The sequence below is a fragment of the Onychostruthus taczanowskii genome, unplaced genomic scaffold, assembly GCF_017590055.1.
Source record: "Onychostruthus taczanowskii isolate IOZ18803 unplaced genomic scaffold, ASM1759005v1 scaffold32, whole genome shotgun sequence".
Lineage (NCBI taxonomy): Eukaryota > Metazoa > Chordata > Aves > Passeriformes > Passeridae > Onychostruthus > Onychostruthus taczanowskii.
The window spans coordinates 383,315-409,773 of record NW_024500572.1 but is presented as its reverse complement, the minus strand read 5'-3'; the positions used below and the strand labels follow the sequence as shown (position 1 = coordinate 409,773).

The window sequence follows — 26,459 nt, the reverse complement described above, 5'->3', positions numbered from 1 at the left end:
CTATTTATATTAACAATACCAGAATTTTTAGTGGATCAAAATTTTCTCTAAACTCATGGTTTTAATATATTTAATACAAACATTCAAAATGGAATGCTGTTAATACAGTTCAGGTTTCTAGGAGGCACCTATGGCTTGCTCAGAGTTGCCTGTTTCTGTGTTGGCACTTCATTAGCAAGGACTGAAAACCACCTGTACAACAGTCATCAGCAGAAGCTCTTCGAGGCCGGGGTGATCTCTAACAGCCAAGAACAAAACTTTGCCCAGTGTCCCTCCTGTGAGTGCTGAAAAGTCACTTCAGGGTCTAGGGCTGGATTCTCTGGGAAGGAGCTCAAGGCACAGAGCTCTGTTGCATTTATAAATTAAAGGTGGGTCATCATTAACAAGGAATCTGCGAATTTTGGCATTACTATCTTTTGATTCTGGATCTGGTATTTTTATTTCTTACTTGTACTGCATGTTTTGTTTTATTCAAATACCTAAGTTAAGGTCTAGGTATAAAACTTATTTCGGACTACAGCAAATGAGAATTCTGCCAAGTCTGTGTGTGGAAGAGCTGTGAGGGACAGGTCACTGTGGGTTCTGCCGGGCTCAAGCCAGCTGTGAGCAGTTCCACTGAGCAGCTCCGGCGGAGCTTTGGCACAGCTTGTCCTGGAGGCCCGCTGGGTGCCGCACAATTAATGTTGGATTAATTAATTAATTCCCTTTGCCCGCTACAGCCGGCGGGCTGCGCTGAGCAGCGGGGCCGCTCCGGGCGGGGTCCGGGCCGGAACGGGCTCCCGCTGCAGCACAGGGCATGGTCTCAGCGGATGGGACGGATCCGGGCTGATTTCGGGCCGTTCCGGGCTGATTTCGGGCCGTTCCGGGTTGATTTCGGGCCGTTCCGGGCCTTTCCGAGCTGATTTCGGGCCGTCCTGGGCTGATTTTGGGCTGATTTCGGGCTGTTCCGAGCCGTTCCGGGCCGTTCCGAGCCGCTGCCCCGGGGCCCGCTGCAGTTCCTATTTCGGCCACGCGGTGGCGGCCGCCGCCCGCCCAGCGGCTCTCGGTCCCTTTGGAAACGCATTTCTACCTTGATTTTTACATTTCTGCCTTGATTTTTACATTGCTACCTTGATTTTTACATTTCTGCCTTGATTTTTACATTGCTGCCTTGATTTTTACATTGCTGCCTTGATTTTTACATTTCTACCTTGATTTTTACATTGCTGCCTTGATTTTTACATTGCTGCCTTGATTTTTACATTTCTACCTTGATTTTTACATTTCTACCTTGATTTTTGCATTGCTACCTTGATTTTTACATTGCTACCTTGATTTTTACATTTCTGCCTTGATTTTTACATTTCTGCCTTGATTTTTACATTTCTGCCTTGATTTTTACATTTCTACCTTGATTGTTACATTGCTGCCTTGATCTTTTTCATTTCTACCTTGATTTTTTTCATTTCTACCTTGATTTTTTCATTTCTACCTTGATTTTTGCATTTTTACAGGTGAAATCCGCCAGACCGAGCACTGCAGGTGGATCCTTCGTCCTGATGCTGATAGCACAGCAAAGCCCAGGCACCACCGTCCTCTTTCCCACAATTCCTCACATTTGTGTTGGAGAACTGTTAAAATTACAGCTCCTTACAGGAAGACAGCCAACACATTGATAGCTGACATTGAACTAAAGTATAGCTTCTCGTGGGGAAAAAGTCATCAGTTAAGTGCTGACCAGCTAATGTCACCAAAAAAAAATAAAGTGTTGAGGAAGGAGCAATAGCCAAACCTGGCACAGCTCTGTCATGGCATTCCTGGGTTTAGTCAAGTCTGCTGTGAGGAGGAAAATGAACAGAGAGCTTGGAGGGTTGGTGTCCTGAGGTGCTCTGGAGCTGGGCTGCCCGGAGGAGCAGCTCTCTGATGGTTTTCTCTGCCAGCCCTAAAAGCAGCGGGGACCTGAGTAAAGGTGAGGGATCAATGGCATTAGGCTCGGAGGATGTTCTGTGTTGCACTTTGAAAGGCTCTCAGCCCGGGGCTCGTTTGTGGCCAGGCTGGGGATTCTTTCAGCTGAGCTGAGTTTGGCCAGTGCCCTCTGAGGCTCTGAGAGCTGCACTGGCCTGGCAGCCTCAGCAGGCACAGCAGGTGGAGAAAACACTGGAGGAGAAAACAACGCTCTCTGCTTTGGCTCATCACCCTCCCCAGCCTTATTCCTATTTTAATTGCCATCTGTGGAGTGGATGGGGGCTCCTAGTGGTTCACTACCAGCAGAGGATTAATGGTTTTATTCTCTCTGAGAAAAAAAATCCTGCTCCTAAATACGTGGCATGTGTCCCTGGCTGTTGCAAATCTGACATGCTGAGCCTTGTAATGCCATTTCCACAGGAGCTGGCCTGGCTGCAGAACTGTTTCATATTTAACTCTACAGATTGATGTGCTGGGTATTCCTGGGTGTTTCCATCTCCTGCTCTTCATCCCAGCTGACTTTGCACATGCTAAAAAGTCTTAGAGCCCAGAAGGGAAACACGTATCTCTTGAAAAATCAGAATTTCTAACTAAGTAAAAGGGATATGAATCAGCTTGCACCAATCATCTCTAGCTGCAATGACATCTGAAAATGACATTTCTCTAAGGAGCCTATGAAAATCACTGGGAGATTGACAAATCCTCCAGAAAAAGAAAGGGGGATTTCTTTGATCTCCATATCATATCCATTTCCATAGTCAAAAGCACGTTTTGAATGGTTGATTTTATTCCAGTTTACTTTCCTGCAGTGTGCATGAAGAACGATGGCAGATACAAATGGGATTTTTTTTTTTCCCTTTAATGTTTTGTTTTGAAAACATGTTTTTAGGCAGTTCCCTGATTCCAGGGTGTGTCTTGTGACTTCAGGATCTTCGGGATGCCTGCTCCAGCCGACAGATGTGGGTGATTATTGGGATTACGGAGCACTGCAGCAGAGTGAGGATCAGCCCAGGGGAGATCTGTGCTGCCCCGGAGCCAGGACTCAGCACCTGAAACCGTGGGATTTGTTCTGCAGTTCACTTCCCTGCCTTTCAATTAGCTAAGGAGCTGCATTTCAGACCCGGGCACTGCCCAGCTCGCAGCAGCCTCCAGGTTTGGGCAGCCTGGCTCCTGTCCCCTCCCTGCAGGAGGAGGCAGAGCTGCAGGTGTCCCTGGGCAGTCGCTCCTTCTCCTGCTGAGCCCTGCAGCACCCAGGGAGCTGCTCTGCCCCAGAGCAAGAGGCAGAGCTGGAAAAGTGCAGGGGAAAAGCTGGCACGAATCCCAGAGGCAGCGTTTATCATGGTTTGGGGATTATTCATCATTATCACATAATGTTGTAACTATTATTTTAGTGTTTGTGTAATTGAGATCTGACTACCTGAATGATCCCAGAACGTTCCCAGGCAGAGGCTTCTGGCAAAAGGATTTGGCTTAATCACATAAAAAAGGATTTGTAAAACATTTTATTTGTGCAATTATCCAATTTTACATAAGCTTGACATTAAGGCTCAGATAATCAAAGATATGATTAAATTAAATCTTTGAGATTGGCACAAAATCCTAAACCACTTAGCAAAAACCTGATGTTTCCTTCAGTACATGGAGTCAGATATTGCAGGCACCATCAGGATGCAAAACCAGTCCAATGAACAGAAAATAGACAATAAAAGGGCTAATCCAATAACTCTGTTAGGAACTGGGACCTCATTTAGGGAAACTTCCAATGTATAATTTAGTGTATGGTTTTATCTACCTGCCTAATTGCTCTTTGAATCATCAGTGTCTTCATGTTTTCACAAAGAATATCTATATCCATGCAAAATCAGCTCCACATTACATGTGCTGCACAATGAAAGTATTTTCATTTGATTAGGCCTCAATTTCATTGCCAAAACGCTGTATTTTGTTCTCTGGCATCAACCAGCAACTTCTCATATTCTTAATTAGAAAAATATTTTTCCGTGACAGCGTTGGCCCTGTTGAGTTAACTGCAGGGTTTGTGTTTGTTTTCCTTTTCTCCATCTGAGCTGCTCCGTTTGTCCTTCCCACAAAGGGTATTTAGGGTGTTCAGGAGGGTGTTTTGGGTGTTCAGAGGGTATTTAGGGTGTTCAGGAGGGTGTTTTGGGTGTTCAGAGGGTATTTAGGGTGTTTAGGAGGGTGTTTTGGGCATTCAGAGGGTATTTAGGGTGGTCAGGAGGGTGTTTTGGGCATTCAGAGGGTATTTAGGGTGTTCAGGAGGGTGCTTTGGGTATTTAGGGTGTTCAGGAGGGTGCTGTGGATGTTCAGAGGGTATTTAGGGTGTTCAGGAGGGTGTTTTGGGTATTAAAAGGTTTTTAGCTGCTGTTTCAGAGCGTGTTGTGCAGGTGAGAACCATAAAGCCTCAACTCCTGCTGTCTCTGAGGGTTTTTGCAGGTTTGGAAGCACTTCCCACAGGAAAACAGAAGCTGCGTGCTGGAAGCCTTAAGGAAAAGCACAACTCAGCCTTTTGTGACTCATCCCCTTCCCCTCCATCAATGCTGATTGGTATGGTGATAATTTTGAGCTGTTTTTTAAAGCAGAAATCTTCTGGCTTTAGCGAGGTTTGTGTTTTCCTGCTCTCCGGAGCCAGGGGGCTCCAGTTGTTATCCCAAGGGAATCTCCCGTGGCTGGCCAATTAGTATCGCCCATTACCAGGGATTGATTGCAGTGCAGCAAGGAAAAGGAGAAAGAAACATTCTTCAGTCTCTGGGAAGGTGGTGCAGCTGGCAAATGATTTTTTAAAGTGCAAATCTAACCAAATTGCACCTGTGCACATCTGAGCAGCTCCCTGGAGCAAAGGACAGATGAATGAGTTTACACAGCTGCGGGGTGATTTGTGTAAGTGAATTAAATAAATCCCTTCTACAAGTGCTTAGCTGGGATGTCCATTACCAGAGAAGTTTGCAGTAAAATGCGAGTGGCTGTGTGCTGATAAATCAGCTGTAATCACTGCCTACCAGTGCCTGTTCCTGGCAGAGGCACGGCCTGACCAGAGTCACTGTAATGCACAATATTTATCGATCTGTTAGTGGAGGCTGTGAAACTTTTACAAAGTCTATTGATTCTTAAAACGCTCCTTTCTGAGGTGCCTGCTGAAACATTTCAGTCCCGGTTGGGCACCAGCTCTGCCGTGGTGAATCGGTGACTCCAGAGCCAACAGGGGAAGGAAAGAAAGGTGTTACAGGTGTTTGTCTTGTGCAGGGTCACTCACCCTCAGTGGTGCTTCCTCTGCTTCTCTCAGGGAGCTGGCTGCAGAGGCTGCTCACCCGGGCTCTTTGTCCTTCCCTGCTGAACGTTTGTCCTTCCCTGCTGAATGCCAGTGAAAGGTTTGCTGGTGTCTGTCCCAGGCTGTTTCCAGCCTGACTGAGCTGGGGATGCTGCACTCACTGTCACCTGGTGGCTCACACTCACTGTCACCTCCTGGGTCACACCCACACTCACCTGCTGGCTCCTCTGTCACCTCCTGGCTCACACTCACTGTCACCTCCTGGGTCACACTCGCACTCACCTGCTGGCTCAGTGTCACCTCCTGGCTCACACTCACTGTCACCTCCTGCTCACACCCACACTCACCTGCTGGCTCAGTGTCACCTCCTGGCTCACACTGTCACCTGCTGGCTCACACTCACCTGCTGGCTCACTGCCCTGCTCCCTGCCCTGCTCCTGCCCAGGTGGACACAAACTCTCCTGGCTCACACTCACTGTCACCTCCTGCTCACACCCACACTCACCTGCTGGCTCAGTGTCACCTCCTGGCTCACACTGTCACCTGCTGGCTCACACTCACCTGCTGGCTCCCTGTCCTGCTCCTGCCCAGCTGGACACAAACTGTGGGGCTGTTCCAGGGCCCCCAGGGCTGTGCCCAGCCCTGCACCCCTCACAGGGTGGGCACGGACAGAGGGAGGGGGTGGACAGATGGACAGGGTTGAGGATGGACAGATGGACAGAAGTGAGGATGGACATAGGGTGAGGATGGACAGAGGTGAGCATGGACAGATGGACAGGGGTGGGGATGGACAGGGGTGGGGATGGACATAGGGGGAGGATGGACAGAGGTTAGCATGGACAGATGGACAGGGGTGGAGATGGACAGATGGACAGGAGTGAGGATGGACAGATGGACAGAAGTGAGGATGGACATAGGGGTGAGCATGGACAGATGGACGGGGTGGGGATGGACAGATGGACAGGGGTGGGGATGGACAGATGGACAGGAGTGAGGATGGACAGAGGTTAGCATGGACAGATGGACGGGGTGGTGATGGACAAGGCTGAGGATGGGCAGGGGTGCTGGGGCTGAGCTCCTGCAGGCTCAGCTCGGGCTGCAGCACCCAGCACTGCCCTGGGTGCCTCCAGGAACCCACAAGAACTTTAAATGATCTCTGCTCCCTGCTGGGGCTCCCCAGGAGCCTCCCTGGCTGCCCAGTGCTGCCCAGTGCTCCCCAGTTTGCCCTCACGGGGCTGCCCCAGATCCTTCAGATCGTGTTCAGAGCATCACAGGAATAAATTCACATTTGTTTCTGTGGATGGTCTCCAAAGTCTGCTTGCAGTTTGCTGTTTCCGCAGAAATTTCTGGCAGGGAATTTGTTTGCTTGGATTCTCACTGTTGTTTTGGTAAGCATATTCCTTCCCTTGACAGGCCCCTCTTGGCAAATATTTCAAATTCCTGTCTTCCTCTTTTTACGTTTTAGTTTCTTTCTCAGGATTTTTAGCTGCAGCTCTGTGTTGTTTCTAAGAATGGCTCTCCTTGTCACTATACGATGCAGAACTTGTAGGGTTTACACAGAATTCCTGCTCTTCCTGCAGGATATCGAGGAGATTGTGGCCCACACTAATGACGGAGGAAGTCTCAAAAAAGCTGGAGGGAAATAGGCAAAAGCCAGGCTGGTTACCACTACACTTTTGTAGGAACTGAAATTCAAAACTTCGAAATTTTCAAAATTCTTCTTTTGTGGGCCCTAAATCAGGATTGCAAACAAAACTCACATTTTATTTCAATACTGAAATTCTGTAACACTGAACCTGGGTGACCTTGGAGCGTTCATGCAGCGTGAGGGGCTTAGGGCTGTGGAATGTCCCAGAAAGGGGAACAGAACAGGTACAGAGCATCTCCATACAGAGAACAGAACAGGTACAGGTACAGAACAGGTACTGGTACACAGTGGTGATAGGGAAACGCAGGGAAGAAGTTAATAGGAATGGAAAGCTTATCAAATTTTGTTTAAAATTTTAGTCTTTCAGTTTATTTGGATGAAAATAAAGAACTTTGAGAGAACTGAAAACAAGACTTCATCAAGAAGAGCAGATAAAATAAAGAATATCAGCTAGTTCTAGCTGTTATTTTTCCTTTTCATGTAAAATGCTGGTTAATATTTGTGACGTAGAGTGTAATTGGGAGACTCTTATAAAATACTTACAAGTAATTAGTTTTATTAAAATAAGAAGCAAAGTAGCAACTGCAGAGGATTTTTCCTAGCTTTGTGCAGCTCTGAGGAATGCCTCAGTTTCCCCTGCTTGGTACAGACCCCAGTCCCTGGGAGTGCCATGTGATTGCAGCCAGTGCTTTTAGAGCTTTCTTTGGGCAGAAATACAACCTGAACTTTTTAAATAAACAGGTGCCAGCTTTTCCTGGGGATGTCCCGTGTTCCTCCCAGTGTCTGAATGCGGGTGCTGGCTGTGGCCGTGATCCCCCCAGGTGAGGGTTTGGGGAGCTCCCCTCCCTGCCGGAGCTGGGGCTGGGACAGGGCAGAAACGAGGGGTGGGAATGGGGAGGAATGGGTAAAAATGGATAAAAATGGGGAGGAATGGGGAGGAATGGGTAAAAATGGATAGGAATGGGGAGGAATGGGTAAAAATGGATAGGAATGGACAGAAATTGATAGAAATAATTAGGAATGGGGGAGGAGTGGGTAAAAATGGATAGGAATGGGGAGGAATGGGGAGGAATGGATAAAAATGGATAGGAATGGACAGAAATTGATAGGAATAATTAGGAATGGATAAAAATGGATAGGAATGGGGAGGAATGGATAAAAATGGGTAGGAATGGACAGAAATTGATAGAAATAATTAGGAATTGATAAAATTTGATAGGAATGGGTAGGAATGGATAAAAATAGGTAGGAATGGATAGGAATGGGAAGAAATTGATAGAAATAATTAGGAATGGGTAAAAATGGATAGGAATGGGCAGAAATGGATAGAAATAATTAGAAATGGACAGGAATAAAGGGGTAGAAATGGGTAGGAATGGACAGGAATTGACAGAAATGGATAGAAAGAATTAGAAACGGAGAGGAATGGAGAGGAATGAAGAGGTAGGAATGCAGAGGAGCGATCAGGAATGGGCAGGAACAGAAGGAGCAGAGCGGGACAGGGCTGGGGAGCGCTGACATCACCCGCAGGCTGCGGGCTGGAGGTGCGGCTCAGCGGGACGGGCGGGACTCCGCCGCTCCTTTCGGCCCCTTTCGGCCCCTTTCGGCCCGTTTCAGCCCGCTTGGGCCCGCCTGAGCCCCCCGGGAGCCAGCAGGGGTCCCGCCCGGCCAGAGGCAGCGCCTCCCCGGGCGCTGCGGGGAGCGCACCGCGGCCGCAAAGTCCCGAACTGGAGATTTTCCTCTTGGAGCACACTGGGGGAGAAGGGCTGGACTCCTCTCGGGACAGCACAGCTCCGGGGCTTGGGGCACGTTTCCGTGAGCCTTCCTCCGGTCACGGGAATTTATTCGGGGTTCAATGAAGATACCGAAGGGTGAAGCAAGGAAACAGCACCTGGAGGGTCTGGAAGGATATTCTGCCATCGCTGAAGGAATGGACCTTTTGAACCTGCGTGGGAAATGTCCTTTTTGATACCAAAAGTCGCCAAGGAAAACTTATGATTGGAATCTTACAGGAGTTTGATCTCAGCTGTACTTTTTAACCTTAAATAGACCATGGAGAGTTTGTTATCGCTGCTCTGTTGCCATTATTCTTTGCTGATTTTATTTCAGCACAAATACCAGGTAATGCTCTGAATCGGGTCAGTGTTGAGAGGTGCTTGGATTCCTCGTAGCAAGTTTTGCCTCTCCGTGTCTCATTGTGTGATGTTTTATGTGCAGGTGTACGGAAACCACTCCCAGCTCCCCAGGCACCCAGGTAAGGAATGCTCTGCTTCCATTTGGTGACAATGTGCCTGAGTATTTACTTGCTTTTTCTGCAGTTTGCGGGTTGTTTATTTCCTTAGTAGCCCCAGAGAGGCTGAGCCCGTGTTTGAGTGCCAGCCTGCATTAAAGATGTAACAGCCCAAAGTATCAGACTGTCCCAGTCATTGTGAATTCAGTACCCAAACACCGAATATTCTGGAGAGAAACACATTTGGGGAAAAATGCCTTGTATTTGATGTGTGGGAAGGTCCTATTGTTTATCCTCACTTTCCTGGAGTGTAAGTTTGAGAATCAAATCTCTACGCAGACTGTTTTCCCTTTCCCCTCGACGTTCAGCAGTTTTTGTTCAATGATGAGCAGTTGGATGTGCCAGTTTGTGCACTTCACAGTTCTCTCGTGGCATCAAGTCTCTCCCCTCCTCCCAGCCTTCACACTTGGGTTTAAATCACTTACAGAGCACATTAAGGATTTCTCATCTGTTTCCAATGTAAAAAAATCTCACCCAGAGCTCAGAAGGGTTTGTGTGTGTAACTGCAGAATTCTTCTGTTTATATAAATAGTTTAACCTCAAGCCTCATGGTGGTGTACAAGTACAGTTTTACTGCTTTGCCAGCCCCTGGATTGCTTTTTTCAGTTTTAACCACATATAATTATTCTCAAGTAAAAGGCAGAGCAGTGGGGAAAGGCCACGTCTGTTGAGGGAGCAGCTTCAGCCTGATTAATGGCTTCTGTCCCACCTTTGCTCAAAACCAAAAAAAGAGGGAATTTTTATTTCCTAAAAACGAGGGTCTGAGGCTTCTGGCTGGTGGCACAAGAGGGGAAAGCCTCCTGGCCCAGGTGGGGAGTCCAGGGGCTGCTTTGGGGTGCAGGGTGTGTGGAGGCTGTGCTGCAGGGATGCTGCTGGTTTGGAGCGAGCCCTGGGCTCTCTCCTGAGCGATTTTGGAAAGGATTTTGCGTTCAGGGCAGCAGCTCCTTGATGCAGAGGTCTCAGCTGGGTTGGAACTTTCGGATTATGTGGTGTGTGCTTGCTGTGGGTCCCTGTCCTCGAGGCTGGCAGTGCCCTTGTCCCCTCAGTGCCAGCTGTGCCTTTCTCTGCCTCCCGGGCAGCCAGAGGAGATGGAGAACCCCAGGACCCCATTTCCTTCCCATTTCCATCCCGTGAGACACCCCCATCTCCTCTGTTTGTGCTGTCCCCTCCTGGAGGGAAAGCCTCTATGACAACGGCAAACATTTAGTTAGGTGGGCTAAGAATAGATCCTGAATTAATGGATTCAATCGTGAATCATTTGTTAGATATCTCTGCTGTAGTTGACTTTGGAAGCAAGTCTGAGTAGCTCTTGTACCCTCACAAGATGCAGAACTTGGAGTTCTGTTTCCTCAGATCTGCAATTGCTTCTTGTGAGGTTCAGCCATTTTATCAACTTTGCACTCAAAAAAATAAATCTTAGGATTTGTCACACCTCAGAAACGGCACCATGAGGATGGAGGCCATCAAAGTGCTCTCCAGGGGGGCATTAGGCACTTTCAATAAAGTCTTTGCACCTTTGTATCCATGATACAAAACTCGGGTGTGTATCCAGGACAGGAAAATGACAAAGCAAGCATCAGACAGCCAAAAGGGTTGATCTCAAAGAATCAAGCAAAGGTGTGGGATGAGCCACAGAGGCCGAAGGACACAGCTCCTGCCTCGGGTTAATGAGTTTGCACTTTGGGTGTGGGGGTTCTGCAGTGTTTGACAGCTGAAGTGGGGTTTGACAAACTTTCCTGTCAGCTTCACACCTCAGTCTCCTGAAAGATTGCTTGGGATGGAAAATGACTGCCGGGCAGAGAACAAGAAATGTAGAAATGTGGTGTGACAGAAACCCAGCTCCCCTTGTCCCTGCTCCTCTTTGTGTTGTCCCAGTGGCCCAGGCCAGTGGGATGATATGCCATGATGGTGCATCCATGGAGAAACTTCTGTGTCTCTGTATCAACTTCCCCAAACTTTCTCAGCTGTAGGACGTGCTAAATTTATTTAATCACATCTGATTAAATGGGTTGTTTTGAAAATAAAGGGTTTCTTGCAGCAAGCAAGACAGTAAGAAATTACAAGTCATGTTTTTCTACACTAGTAATGCTCCACCCTTAAAATAGAATTGTTACCTTAAGAGAAAATGTGGTTGTTTTGGGCAGCCTGCTCCTGATTAAGTTCAAGTGACTCCACATCCCAAAATTTCTTCAAACTCTGTTTAGCCAGACTGCACAGACAGAAATGCCAGTGGAAACCTGCAGGTGTTGGCTTCTGTCAGCTTGTCCACCTGCTGGAAAGGAGAACTTGCAGGAGAACGAGATGTTCCCCCAAGCCCCAGTCGGTCCCAGTCTGTCCCACCAGCCCCAAGGGCTCTTCTGGTTTTGGGGAGCTGGGGGGCTCTGCAGGAAGGGCTGGTGCTGGGGGAGCTGTTCCGTGGCTGCTCTGGAAGCCCCTCTCAGGAGAGTCCCCCTCCTCTGGTGCCCCCAGGGGTAGGGGTGTTTGCTCTGGAGGCTGAACCTCCCCTGTGTGCTCCCCCCCAGGGCTCTGGGCTGTCCCCACCTGCTAAAACCTGAGTAAAATCCAGAAAAAAACACTCTGCAGTGACTCCTCAGCTGGGACTTCAGTGGGTGCTGCCAGATGCACCAGCAGGGATTCAGTCAGAGGCTGGGACACGTTTTAGGTGAATTAGAAGGAAAATCAGCTGGGATTTGGAAGCAGGTTTTCTGCAGTGGTTAATCAGTGATACAGCTTTAATCTACTCTGCTGCTTTGATTTATGACCTCGCTTGTGTGCCACACTTGATTTACATTAAATATTTTGGTTTACTTAACCTTTTGACATCCTTTATGGTTATTTTCTGTGGAGACTTGTTACACACCTGGTTGGTCTTTTATTTAATAATCTTTTAACCTGTGTTCCTTGAAAGGGTTCAAAGTCCTGGCGTCAGCTTCCCATTACTGGCCACTGGAAGATGTGGATGGAATTCACGAGTTCCGGGATACGAACGGAGGTGGGCAAAGCCTTCCCTGGCCATAGCAGGAGCACAGCCCTGGGCCTGGCTGCCAGCACGAGGGCCAGCAGGAGATGAGGAAGGGCTTGACTTCTGTAGCCCAGGGGCTGAGGTTTTTCCCAGTTGATGGTTTTGCAGGGTTCCGATGCCCAAATGGCGTTGTATTTGTCAGCTGATTTTTATGGAGTGTGCTCCGAGGTTTTATGGGCTGTGTGTGCATTGCTGAGGTTATAAAGAGAAAAGGTTTATGATGCGAGCAGTCATTGAAATCACATTGTTATTAGTTGCTTTGGTGCATGCACAGCATGCTCCAGGTGCTCAGGGTCTGGGATCTCTGCTCTGCCAGCAGGGAATGTCTTTCCTTTGATTTTGGGAGCAGCTAAATGCCCAGGCTGCTCAGGCACCTCTGAATGTTCATGTAGTGTCTACAGAAAGACAAGTGTAAGCTCTCATCTGGACACCTCACTCATTTTCATCTGCCTTTGGGAGTTTCCTTCAGAGCAGAATCACAGCATGAGTCGATATCAAAGTTAAATTCCTTTTCCAGCTGGGTGAAATCAGGAGAGATTTGAGGCCAAGCTGTCCCTGGTTATCCAGGGTGAGCTGTGAGGAGTGTGGGACCCACGTTTGACATTCCTGACGGCATTTGTGCTGCGGGGCTGGGTGGGGAGCCCCTGGTGACCCCAGCTCTGCCCTGCAGGTGTTCCTCCTCAGGAAGGGCTCCCCAGGAGCTGGCTCTGCCCTGCTGACACCCTGGCAGCTCCAGGCTGTCCTGATGTGCATTCCCAGAGCTCCCCAGCGCTCCCAAACCAGCGCCAGAATGGCAATATCAGCCTCTGACCCGCGAATGTCTAAATCCCTTTATTGTAGAGGTGTTCAAGTATTTTCAGCCTAAACTTCGACCTCTTTCCACAAAATTTGTGGAAGGAATGGAATTGCCTGAGCAGCAATCTATCTGGGCAATATTCTGCTTCCATTAGGAGCTGATGGCAGCATTCCTACTGACTGAACAGAAGAATAATTTGGCTTACAAAAGTTGCCACATAAGTTCTCTAGAAGTGTGTTAAAGTCATTTTCTGATCCTGGACTCCATGTGGTTTCAAAAAGAGTGAAGTGCTCCCTATCTAGTATAGTTTTGGCAAGCATGTTACAATCAAGCTGTTTGGAAAGTGCTTGAAAATTTGATATATATATTTATATATATAATACAGCTCTTGGAAAAAGGCAATTGATGTTAGATTGTTTTACAAATTTTGTTTAATTTCACTTCAGCAAAATTCAGAAATATTTTCAGTGCCTTAGAAGAGAGAAAGCAGAGCAGATGAAGTTCTGATCCTCCCAACCTTCACTTGCAGGAAAGGGGCTGGCTCACAGGAGCAATCTCTCTTGATTCCTATGATGACATGGTGATAAAGAAATTTATCAATGAGCCAGCTGCAGCACTTTGCTGAAAAATTTGGTGGATTTTGTCTTACAATTACCTGCAGGGGACATCAGCAGAGGTCTTTGTCCCTGCAGTGCTGAATTCTCTGCAGTGCTGCACTGGATGGCTCAGATTCCTCCCAGTTGTTGATATTGTGCCTTATCAGACACAGATATCATTTCAGCTGCCTCCAGCAGAGCTTTTATCTGCCTGATATTTCACTTTGATATACAAGAAAAGTGTTCTTTATTGTTGTAATCTACTCCAGGTGACAATTTGCTTGGTTTTGGCTCCATTCTGATTACACAACTCTTCTGTTTATTGCAGAGTCTCTCTTGTTTTTCCACTCATCATATCATGCAATTATTTTCATTCCATGTTTCTCCTCTCAAACCTTTGAAGCACCATAATCTGTCCGTCACGTTAATCCATTTTATTTGTTGAAGTCATTGTGTGTGAGGCCAGATTTGTATCTCTCAGAGCATTCGTGTGCTCAGAGTGTGTCAGCAAATTAATGCTTTGGAAATCTCAGCACTAGAAGCAATTGAAAGGAAACAATCAGCTAAAAATATAGCAAATAAAAAGAAAGTGGCCATGCTCAGGTTTTTCATCTGGCCCCTTGATTTCCATGCATTTTTATCTGCAGGTTTTTGTGTGTGTTTTTCTTTTCCTAAGAGCATTTGTCTTTTTGCTCTGTGAGCTCAGTTGGTCTAAATGCCAAATCAATGCCTCTCCATCTACTTTCATGGGCTTTTCATCAGGCTTTATTTGCCTGCCCAGGGTAAACAATTACAGTGTGCAAGACACTGTTACATTTTCAAAATCAGAGAAAAAAATTAGAGAATAAAACCTTATGGTCAGACATAAAAAAGTTGGAGGTTTTCTTATATTTGGATGGAGTTTCTTGCACTTTGATTTGTGCCCTGCTCTGTGGGCACAGACAGGAGAGCCTGGCCCATCTCCCCATCATCCCTGCAGGCTGAGCAGCCCCAGCTCCCTCAGCCTCTCCTGCCCTGCCCCAGCTGTGCAGGTCCCTCCCTGGGCAGCCAGCTGCTGAGCCCTGCAGTGACTTTTGTTGTGTCATTATTATTTTATGTATTGTATTTCATTTATTCCTTGCCAGCAGGAGGGAGCTCACAGCCCTCCACCTGCAGCTGGGTTTGTACAGATTTTTCTGCTCAGTGGCTGAGGGGAACCTGCCTTTAGAGGCTCTGCCTTTCCCTGAGCAGGTGGAGCCCGGGGAGAAGTGTGCTGAATTTCAATGGACAAACCTGTGACCTGTGCTGAGAGATAGGAACTGGCCACTTCATTACTGATGGTGTTTATTCATTGTTTTGCTTATTTGCTTGTTTTCTTTTGTTGTTCCACCCAGCTCTAAGAATCCACAACTTCACTGTGCTTCCTTCCCATAACTCTACCTTTGTAAATACCAATGACTCTGCCTACTCTAACTTCTCTGCAACTGTAGGTGAGATTTTCTCGTTTTTTTGTTCTGCATTTGTCAGGCGTGGATGGTTCTTGTAACCTTGGATTCAGAGTGAACTCTGGGTTTGGGTTCAAGTGCTCCTGTGGTAAAAGTGATTATTATTATTATTATTATTGTTATTATTATTATTGCTACACTGTCACACATTGCTGGAAAAGCAGCCTGCAGGGTTACCTGGCCTGCTGGAGTTCTGGGAGAGGCATCCCCATGTGAATCCCACGGCAGGATGGGCCCCAGGGATCCTCCAAAACCTAAAAAAATTCTATTATGCTTAAAAGAAACAGAGATGACATTTCAGAGGAACATGTGAGAATAAACAGGTTATTTTTTTCCTTGTATTTCAAGGCTAAAATGGAGAAGAAGCCCTCTGTTTTTCACTGGTTTATATTAGTTTTTCAGGACATGTTAAGAAAGACAAATGCAAATGGATTTGCAAAGCCTGGAAGTGAGATGTTGTCAGTCATGACAGCTTTGGTTAACAAGATGAGTTATTTTGGTTTTTTGTTTGGTATTTTTTTTTTTAATGAGAAGCAAATCTTTCTATATCTGTCCTTACATTATTTTTTTAACATCCACATGCTAGGAGATCAAAGGAAGAACAGAAAATGGCAACTCCCAGGCAGAAACCTGGCAGACTGGAAACCAGCTACAGCAGCTTAAAGTCTCGTAATTTCAGTAATTGCATTTGTGCTGTGTGGCTGCAATTGAAATGGGACCTCGTGCCCACTCTGCCTGAGGTGTTAACTCACATCAAACTGTCAGGAAAGCCGACCTAGGAGAAGGATGGAAATGGCAAAACTGTCACTTGGGCTGCTCAGATAGCAGGAGTTTCGTATTGGAATACTAAACCCGCTATTTTTTTTACTCTCTAACAGTAAAAGTGTGCTGCCAAATGGGAACTCTATTAATGATGAACTTCAAATGACCCTAATTCCTTTCAGTCCTCTCTTATCTGCTTTATAGACCATTTGCACAGTTCTCACATAATAAAGTATGTTCAGCATGAGCATTACAGAGAGTGACACCTGTGGCCAAGGAAGTGCTGTGGGAACAGAAATGTGTTACCTTGTGGGAACAGGAATGTGTTACCTTGTGGGAGCTTCCCTGCAGAGGGGAATTTATCATTCAGGTGCCTTGAGAAGAACTTGGAAATGCTGGATTTTCTCCATAGTACACACTCACGTTTTTAAAATTTTAAAATTAGTCATTATTCATGCTGGATAAAGCAATTGCCTTGCCAAGGACACCCCAGCAAGGGATGTCTGAAAGGAGATCTGTTTCTGTCTGTGAGTGGACCTTCTCAAGGATCTCTCACTGAGTAATTTTTCAGTGAAAACTGGCACTGGATCACCAGCTCGCCCTTTCAAAGAATGAAAAAAAGAAACACTATTTTTTTACACTTTAATTAGTTAAAGAATTTCTTTACTAGCTCACCTAACAGTCAGACACTCTAGGAAGTGTTTGGCATTCCAAACTCTGCAAAGCATAAAGTTTATTCAGATTACTTTAAAATAATCATTTTTGGGTGTGTGGGTTCTCTCAGTCTCAGTTAACCACAGAGCTGAGTGGACATGAGTGTAATATTTACAAACTTGAAATAAAGGTGGTGTCTGTGTGGTCTTTAAAAATGGAACAAACCACTGGCAAATGGAAACAAACAAAGAAACTGAACGCACCGAAACTGGCAAACTGGAACAAAAACACCAAAAAGAAAAACAAACACAGAAAGTGACAAAGCCATTTAGTTGGACCAAGATAAACATCTGAGCTATAGGAGTCTGGTAAAAACATGTTTCCAGGAAGTTTTCCTTTATGTGAATGTTAAATTGGATTTTGCTTTTGCTTTAGATATTGTAGAAGGGATGGTGAACAAAGGAATTTACGTCACTGAAAAGAAAGGAGTCACCTTTCTCTTCTTTGGAAGCTATAGAAATTCTTGCATCAGTAATCCAGAAGCTTGTGGGCCTGAAGGTGAGAAATTCATTCATTGTGTTATTCAGTAATCATTGTTTCTTTCCTCCTTGGAAGGAAATCTAAAAATGAGGCTGGACACTTTATTGACTTCTTATTCAATTGAGTGTTGATTGCTGAAGATTTAGTCTTTTCTAACTGCAAGTGAAATTAGAACTGATCACCAGCTGCTCAGATTCAGTGTGGCCTCTTTGCAAGAGTGGGCTTGGGCTTCTTAGATTTCTCTCTAGAGATAAGAACATTTGTAAGTCTCTGGGGTTATGGAATCCATTTGTCCAATTCATAGGTGCTGAAATCCCTTCATTCTGTTTTTCATTCATGTGGAATTCATGTCATATTCTTTCAACACCTGTAGTGTAACATAACAATCAGAATAAATTGTTTTGTAGTACCAGAGCACTCCCAGTATCTCACAAACAAGAACGTTAAAGGCATAAAACACTGAAATGTTCAGCAGGTAAAATGTGAGGAGAAGAAATCATATAAATAATAAACACTAAGTCACTAACAGGCATATTAATAGAAGGAAAAAAAGGAAAAAAGGCAACACCCTTTTGTCTAAAGATAGTGTCTGTGGTTTTTCAAATCAAATGTGCCTGTGGTGAGGGCAAGGTGGGATTTTATTCCAGCTGCTGCTGCTAAACCACCCCTTGATGTGTTTGTGTGAAAGTGGAGTCAAGCACCCTCAGCCAGGGAATGCCTTTGGGGCAGTGTTGGGATCTTCCCAGGTGAAATACTATACCCCATGGAACAAAAACCCCAGTGTTTCTTCTAAGGCTGAGTTTCACAACATTTCAGGACTATTATTTTTACTCGAGAAAACAAATTCTCCTTTTGGTGTGTTGGAACATTCTTAAGCATCTTTAAACAGGTTTTCTGTGAGCAGCTTTGGGCTCATTGCAGCGGCCTGTTCAGTCAAAAGGAACATTTGTGGCAGATGCAAGAGGCTGTTCTCTTATTCCTTGGCTTGAGCTGGTTTGGAGAAGCTGCCTGTGGCCAGCAAATGTCAAGTGGGAGTGAGGTTTGATTTGCCCCTTGTGTGTCAGTGGAGCCTTCTGGGGTAGCCTTTACCAAAGAAAGCCACATTATGGAAATTGCATTTATTCACCAATGTGTGACCTGGAGAGCTGCTCCATTCCACAGGGTAACAGTGAAATCTGCTGTGAACAGGATTATTGTGGGTGAAGTCAATCACACGTGCACTTGCAGGACTGTGTTGTATTTCTGGGACAGTTCTTTTCTTTTTGTCTAGGTGGGGGACCTCAGAGTCTTTCCTGTGGCTCTGCATGTACAGTTACCCCTTTATGTGGCACCTGGCTTGTAGGAGCTGTTGGTGGATGAAGGGTGAAAATACACACAACAGCTTAGGAAATCCAGCAGTTAGCAGGGTGGGCTGGAGGCAGGCAGTGCTGAGGAGCTCGGGAGAGGGCACTGGGTTAAATCTGCCTGTGATGGGGCCTGGGGAGCACCAAAACACCTGTAGGTGCCCTTTGGAGACCAGAGAACTTTGGTTTTCACGGAGAGAAGCTGCTCAGGACACTGCTGCGTCCTGGGTGTGCTCACGGGGTGCAAAGCTGAGGGAGGGATTGTTTATCTGGTTTAAACTGTTGGAGCATTGTTGATTTTAGAAATGCTGTCCTGGTCTATGCCAGCAGATGATCTGTCCTCAAAAGCATTCCCACTGCCTGTATCCTACCCTCTGGAAATTTTCAGTTGCACTCGGTTTTTTCATTCAAGTCTCCTCTCCCTTGCTTTCCTCAGGAGTAACATTTTCCTTCTTCTGGAAGACTCAAGACCAACAGGCCAAGCTTCTCCCTGCCTCTGGTGGACGAGTAATTTCCAGTGGTTTCAAAATCTGCTCCAACGAGGGTGAAGGCTCTGTGGAGTTTTACACCCGTGGGAATGCAATGATGAAGTGGAAAGCAAGCTTTAGTCCACCAGGTAAAGTTTCTGTATTTTAAAAAAACCTGATTTCTTTGTTGCATTTTGCTTTATTGCTGCAGACAGAGGTAGTGAGAAGAGCACAGCTTCAGGAAAGAGAAGGGGGTATATAAAAATAGCTGCAGACCTCTGTGCTTGAGAATCCTCTTGGTGTGGGGAGGAGGGATGAAATAAAAAGGAAAGCAGTGATGTATTGCAGAGCACTTGCCATTGGCTCCAGCTTGCAGAGGTGTCTGAGTGCAGTCCTTACTGACTCCCGTGGTTCATGCATGTCTGGGTGGGAGCATGAGCAAAGAATGCACAGTAATCCCTGACAGCTCCCAGGGCATCCCAGCGTGGTGGGCTGCTCCCTGCTGGACTCAGGCTTTATTTGGTAACTCTCTCACTGCTCTTTGGTGCTTTCGTGGTTCTGTTTCTGTTGAGTGTCAGGTTTCCTATGCCAAGCCATAGCATTAATGAACATTTTGGTATATCACATGTCTCACTGCTTCTGTCTAAACTGGGGAGCACTAATATCTACTGACTGGAACAAATTCTGGTCTTCCAGTAATGCTAATGGCATTCAATAAATATTTTCTTGCCCTAATTTGGCTGCCTGTATGCTGTTAAAATAGGACTCACGGTAGCAGTTTCATAAACCTTAATGAATCAGTTTGAAAATTTTATTTTAAGAGAAAAGATGCAAATGGCAAGAATAATTCACACATTGTAGATTATCCAATCCAAGTGAAAATTAATATTGCGTTCTCTGCCTCTCAAGCATAAGAAGGAAAGGGTGAGAACTCGTGAGTGGTTCATGTGCTTGTTCTCCAGCTCTTGCAGTCTTTGTGCCGCTCGCGCTGGGCTGAGTTTGAGGCAGGAGTGAGGAGACCTCAGATCTCGGCCGGCAGCGCTCAGCAGGGGGAATTTATGGAGCTGCGGTGAGCCCAGGTTCAGACAAAGCTGAGGGCATGCTGCCAGGCGTGGGCTTCCCCAGGGGTGGAGAGTAACGGGGGGCATCAGCGGTCCGCGGTTCCCGAGGGGCTCCCGGGCAGCGAGAAGGAAAAAGGAGCTCTGCGCGGAGCTCTGCGCGGAGCCCCCCAGCGCTGCCTCTGTGCCTCGCAGGCCCCTTCTGGACCCACGTGCTGTTCACCTGGCGGCCCCGCGAAGGCCTCAAGGTGTACGTGAACGGCACCCTGCGCACCACGGACCCCCAGGGCAAGGTGTTCTACGACTACGGGGACGCTGGGGCCGAGCTGCTGGCGGGCAGCGAGGGCACGGCCCGGCGCTCCGTCAGCGGCGCCTTCGACGAGTTCGTCATCTGGGAGCGGGCCCTGAGCCCCCGTGAGGTGCAGCAGTACTTCACGGCCGCCGTGGGTGAGTGGGGGCTGGCACGGGGGGCTGCTGGCAGGGCTGGGTGCCCCGACACCCTCTGCTGCTGAGCACAGCTCTGGAGGCACCCAGCGTGAGGGGCACTGGCACGGCCTCAGGGTGAGGGGCAGTGGAACAGCCTCAGGGTGACGGGCAGTGGTACAGCCTCAGGGTGAGGGGCACTGTGGTGCTTTCTGGGGTCCCCAGGACAGAGGAGGAACTGATGAATCTGACTCCATGTTCTTAGAAGGCCATTCCATTCCATTCCATTCCATATTCTATTCCATATACTATATTATACTATATTATACCATATTTTACTATATCATACAATACTACCAATATGTGTACCCTGTTCCACTGCCAGGGAAGAATGGCTTAAATAAAACCAGGGAGAGCTCTTTTTAACCCCCTGTTCCCCGGGGGGCCCCCAGCATTGCCCCACGTCCCCTGCACCTCCCACGTCCCCTGTGACAGGCCAGGCAAATCAAATCCTGTAATCCCGTTTTTCCAGGGAATCCAATCCTGTGCAGGACTCCCTTCCCTCTCCTTCCCTCTGGCCCTGGGGGTCTCTGGGCCCCAAATCTGAGTGCTGGGCATCACTGTTGGGAGCTCTCTTCTGAAACCCTGCTCAGGGTGCTGGGCCCTCCAGTTCTGCTAAGTCCAGATGTTTCCAGAGCTGTGCAGAATTTTGCCTGCATCCTACCTTTAATCCCTGCTGGTTTTCAGGAGGCTGCACAGCAAACTCCTTGATTTGTACCTTGAGATGTTCCTGCACCTGTGCCTTTACTGCGATTTCCATGGCATTAATTGCTCTGTTGATGGGTTTTTCTCCTAAACTCCTAGTTCACAGGTTTTTCAGTGTCATGTGGAACTATCAGAATGCTGTGGAAAATCAATGTACAGCCTCTTAATTGAAAGTGAAGCTGAATGTGTATTTTCCAGGGGCTTAGGAATTCAAATGTAAAGGGATGCCAGGTATATACTTTTTTTTTAATTAGACAGAAGGATTTCAAGCCAACATTGTTTTAATGTGATCAGGTGTTTTGGAGCACTTCGGAAATGTGGCAATTTAATTTTTGGCTTTTCTCTTTAAAATAATAGACTGATTGGGTTTTGTAAAATTTCCCACTTAATGTATGAAATTAGAATATTCTCAGAGGAAGCAATGGGTATTACAATAGTAATCACCACAGGTAGAAAGGTTATGTTATCTATTTATTGATTTTGGGGGATTTCTAGCGGGGTTGAAGCAGGGTAGTGTGCTTTGACATAAGGAAACAGGACAGCCTGGTTTTTAATGGAATGAATGCTCATGTTCCTTTTGGGTCTGTGAGAGGAATGGGTCCTGTGTATGCAGCTAAGTTCCACACCCCTGGCAAATAATAACTCTTGGTCAGATGTAGATTAGAAGAAAATTTTATTTCTCTATCACAAATGACCAATAAATCTCTTTGCACAGAAAGGAATCAATACTTTTTAAATGGAGCAGCTGAAAGCCATCCAGAATGAAGTTTATTCTCTCTGCCTTGACAGATCATTTCTGACATGCTCACATGGTCATGTTCAGTGCACCATTTCTACCCCTGCTTTCATTTGAGGGCTCCTCAGTTTGGCTGCAAGCACTGGGAGAATTTCCACTGGCTTTCAATGTTTTTCAGATATTCAGATAGCACAGAATTTCTGATGGGGAAAAGCCTTTCTGGGCTTGCCTCTGTGGGTGTGATTTTATTTGGCACTGGGACAATTCAGACTCCAGATCTGAGTCAGCAGCTGGAGATGGGAGCTGAGACCTGGCCCTCGTCTCTCCAGGGTCCCAACAGTCCCAGTCCAGTTGGTCTCACACACAGAAATAAAACAAGATCTTCCATGAAATTGTCAGAACTGTCCACAGATCATTATTTATTTTTGAAAAGACAGAGGATGAAAAAACCCTTAAACCCTAAAGAATTTCTGTAAATGCTGGGGGAAGAGCTGGAGGAGAAAGATGGATGTCAGTGTTGTAACTGTACCATTGACCTTTTTAAACTGAGATAAAACACTTGAAATTTCCTGTTTGCAAACCAAAATTTAAGTATGTAAGACTAAAACTACTGCAGTGCTCATCTGTAATAAGATGATGGAAAAAAACTGATGAGAGAATCAGAAAATTAATTTTTTTAAACAAGGCTGTGTGGTTACAGTACTGGAAATAAATAAAATCCACAGACCAGCAAATCCGTTGTTTCAGTTGGAACTGATTCAGCCTGAGGTGGGAATATGTATATAAAACTATGTATCCGATATAAAAGTGCAGATTTGTTAACACCCTCATTTGTGTTTGTGTTTCCCCAGGTGTGCAAGTTCTGCTCTCTTCAACACTTCCCTGGTCTCTGATGACAACCACGACAAGCCCCGTGGTAGGACAGTGCTCAGGACTCCTTTCCACAATGGCACAATGTGCCTAAATCCCAGTTACAGCCCCTCCTCCCTGCCTGATTCTCATAATGGCACTTACCTTCATGCCTCCATTATAAGTGCCTTTGGACATGCATAGGCAGACGTTTTAGCCACTGTGGGAAGATGGGAACACAAAGGAAATTCCCTGTTAAATAAAATACTTACTACATTAAAAAATGAAAGAAAGTAGCAACTTCTGAAGTATTACTATTAACTTTGAAAATATAGGAGACTAAAAACCATTTTGATAATGTTCCTTTTCCTTTGGCCCATATGGATAATTTGGGATATTCTGTGCTGAGTTACGTCTCTGCTGAGGGCCATACAGATAATTTGGGATATTCTGTGCTGGGTTATGTCCCTGCTGAGGGCAGTATGGATAATCTGGGATATTCTGTGCTGGGTTGTGTTTCTGTTGAGGGCCATACATATAATCTGGGATAGTCTGTGCTGGGTTGTGTCCCTGCTGAGGGCAGTATGGATAATTTGGGATATTCTGTGCTGGGTTGTGTCCCTGCTGGGGGCAGTATGGATAATTTGGGATATTCTGTCCTGGGTTGTGTCCCTGCTAAGGGCAGTATGGATAATCTAGGATATTCTGTGCTGGGTTGTGTTTCTGCTGAGGGCCATACAGATAATCTGGGATATTCTGTGCTGGGTTGTGTCACTGCTATGGACAGTATGGATAATCTGGGATACCCTGTGCTGAATCCTGTCCCTGCTAAGGGCAGCATGGATAATTTGGGATATTCTCTGCTGAGTTATGTCTCTGCTAAAGGCAGTATGGATAATCTGGGATACCCTGTGCTGAATCCTGTCCCTGCTAAGGGCAGCATGGATAATGTGGGATACCCTGTGCTGAATTCTGTCCCTGCAAAGGGCAGCATGGGTAATCTGGGATTCCCTGTGCTGAATCCTGTCCCTTTGCAGCTCCCCACGGACGCCTACCAGCCCGTCCTCGCGGCGCTGAGCCGGGACAGAGGCAGCTCCCCCTCGCCCAGCTCGCTGCTGGGGCACCTGCAGAACGTGTCCTCCAGCCTGCCCCACAAAGCCCTGCCCGAGCACTCTGCCCTCAGCCTGGCCCAGGTGAGTGGGGCTCCCCGGTGACCCTGGTGCTTCTGCAGAGCCTGGGGTGCCCGGTGCAGCTGGGAAGCCTTTGCTCACCGCAGACACCCCTGTGAATAAAGCAGTGGCGCTTTAGGGAGCAGCAGAAGCTGAGCAGAGCAGAGCTGAAATGTCTCACCAGTCCCCGGAGATATTACCTTGTGCCTTTGGACCCATTCTGAGCAAGGAAGGCACTGAGGGGCTGGGTCCCTTCTCCCAAACAAGGACAAGAAGAAATAGCCTCAGGTGGTGCCAGGGTAGGCTTCAGTTGGATCTCAGGGAAAAATCCTTCCCTGAAAGGGCTGTCAGGCACTTGGACAGCCTGCCCACGGAAATGGTGGAGTCACTGTCTCCTCTGAAATGGGTTCAAGGAATTTGTTTTATTCAAGCCAATCCACAGAGGGGGAAAGGCAAGCAGATGTTTCTGCAGTCTGAGCTGAGAACAAGGGGCCGTGTCCCACTAACATAAAGTTATAACATGGAGTGCTGGGAAGTGATGGCCGTCTAATTCCCTGATTTCAGCAGGCTGAAGCCATTATTGCAGTAATCAGCTCTGGCCTCGCTGCTGATTGTTCCCCTAAGCCTGAGGGTAATTCCAGAGTGACAAGAGCGCTTTACTCGGACAAAAAAATACAAATAAACCTTCTGAAAACCACAGGGACAGCAACTGAGAGACTGTGTTAAAAGCTTAGCATTTGCAAACTCTAAAGCTTGGATTTCACGGATCACAGTTTAATATGTAGCAAAAGCTCTTCTAAAAAGCTTTAATACGTTCTTTCCTTTGTTTTCCTGAAATATTTCTATGGGCTCTGCGTGTCAGATGGAGCAGCCTCCTGCCAGACCCCATACCTGTTTCCCACATCATGCAGTTGCTGTCTGGGTGCTCATTCCTGCCGTCTGACGCTGCTTTGTGTGCCGTGACAGCGATTTGCAGACAGAAATGTGGGACATGATTATCTTTAGCAGAGCTATTTTGGGACGTAAATACAAGAGAGTCCCGATCATACACACCGACCCTGTCATTTGCCTGATTGATGGGGAGGCTTTGTATTGTCTGCAGCTAATTCTCTGAGAGACAGGCACTGAGCAGCCATGTGATTTTCTGCGGAGTTATCTCTGCCTGATTGTCCTACGCCTCACAGCACCAGGAAATTTGATTTAAGTGATGTGCAATAAACTTTCTGATTACTGACACACGTTATAATGAATCGCTTCTGACAAATCTGACTTGGGTTTGTTATGTGGTGTCTCCCACGTTTCACTGTGGAACTGCACTGTATTCATTCTCTGAAGGCTTTTTAATGGATAAGTTTAAGCTGGAAACTTGGGGTTTTTCTTTTGATTTTCAGTGCAGTTTTCTGTGCTCCCTTTTCCCTTCCATGCCAGCAGGACTGCCCAGCCCTGGCTGTGTTTGGGCAGAGCCTGCAGTGCCCAGCCAGGCTGGACAGGGCGTGGGGCAGCCTGGGGCTCTGGCAGTGTCCCTGCCACGGACTAGGGCTGGATTGAGATGGTTTCTAAGGTCCCTTCCAAGCCTCTATGGTTCTACAGATGTCATATGGGTTTAGGTGAAACAGGAGAATGAGTTCATTCAGCCTCAGCCCCGGCGTTAGCTCAGCTGTGGTGACTGCACCTGGACTGCCAATACAATAATTGTCACTTTGGGAAGTCACCACACTGAGCGTGCTGAGTGTGCTGGCAGGTACAGATGGATCTGTGACTGCAGTGGAAGTGGGCTTGTCATCTTAACGTGAACCTGAGAAAACTCCTGGCAGAGGTCTGCCCTAGGTCCTTGCCAGGAGATGTAGCTGATTAATAAATAATTGAGTTTTATTTGTCTTTCAGGCATTTTTAAAAGCTATTGAAGACTTCCTGTTACTGTCTGACTGGATTGATGGACCAGAGGTAAGACAATGGGCTTAGGTTTGTGCTTTCCTCCAGTTGCACAAATTCACATGATAATGACAGAACTGGTTGTCGCTGTAACTTGACTTGCTGGGACTTTTTGGCACTGTGACTTATTTTATCATCTGGCACTGATGAAATACCTGCCGGGTGAATCCAGAAGTTTCCTGAGTTTTTTGCTTAAATCTTAAGAAAACACAGATTTCAGAAGAAAGAGCTTTTATACTGAGAGAAGGAGAACCTAAAGCACAGGGAGGTCTCATTGAAGCCTAAAATGCTTTTGAGACAAAAAGATGTCTAATTGATTTAAGTTCTTAGTGTGAAATCCTTGATCATCTCTGGTGTAAATGGATTTCAGATAAAATAGGTTTCCTTTTCACTGAAACATGCATTAACTCTGACATTTCATGAATCAAGTTTCAACCTGGAGGGTTAAAGTTGCTTTATACCAAGGAGCATTTGAATAAAGATGAAAGAAAGGCCAAACTGTCTCAGCTGGTGTTCCAACAAAGACCTGATACCAGTCTTTAGATATTGTCAAAGACATTCTGCCCAGTTCCTGGCCTCATTCTCTGAACTCTGAGTGCAGCTGGCTGTGGGGCTGTGGGGCAGCACTCCCTTGGCTGTTCTAAAGTGGCACTTGGGGAATTGGCCCTGGTGGCCTCGGTCTGTGGGACACCTTCTCC

The 26,459-nt window shown here is 46.7% G+C and overlaps 1 protein-coding gene across 2 annotated transcripts in view; it reads left to right on the top strand.

The window, feature by feature from the left end:
• Positions 1 to 8,284: 8,284 nt before the first annotated feature.
• ADGRD1 (adhesion G protein-coupled receptor D1) overlaps positions 8,285 to 26,459 on the top strand; it is a 110,927-nt gene continuing 92,752 nt past the window's right edge. Inside the window, exons 1-10 of one of the 2 annotated variants that reach the window (XM_041410227.1) lie at positions 8,285 to 8,996; positions 9,093 to 9,129; positions 12,074 to 12,157; positions 14,953 to 15,048; positions 16,915 to 17,037; positions 18,799 to 18,978; positions 20,083 to 20,334; positions 22,663 to 22,727; positions 23,698 to 23,853; positions 25,714 to 25,773. In XM_041410227.1, coding sequence (XP_041266161.1) covers positions 8,928 to 8,996; positions 9,093 to 9,129; positions 12,074 to 12,157; positions 14,953 to 15,048; positions 16,915 to 17,037; positions 18,799 to 18,978; positions 20,083 to 20,334; positions 22,663 to 22,727; positions 23,698 to 23,853; positions 25,714 to 25,773 — 1,122 coding nt within the window. In that variant the 5' untranslated portion in view covers positions 8,285 to 8,927. The remainder of the gene's footprint in view (positions 8,997 to 9,092; positions 9,130 to 12,073; positions 12,158 to 14,952; positions 15,049 to 16,914; positions 17,038 to 18,798; positions 18,979 to 20,082; positions 20,335 to 22,662; positions 22,728 to 23,697; positions 23,854 to 25,713; positions 25,774 to 26,459) is intronic. The other variant, XM_041410225.1, reaches the window with a different exon arrangement.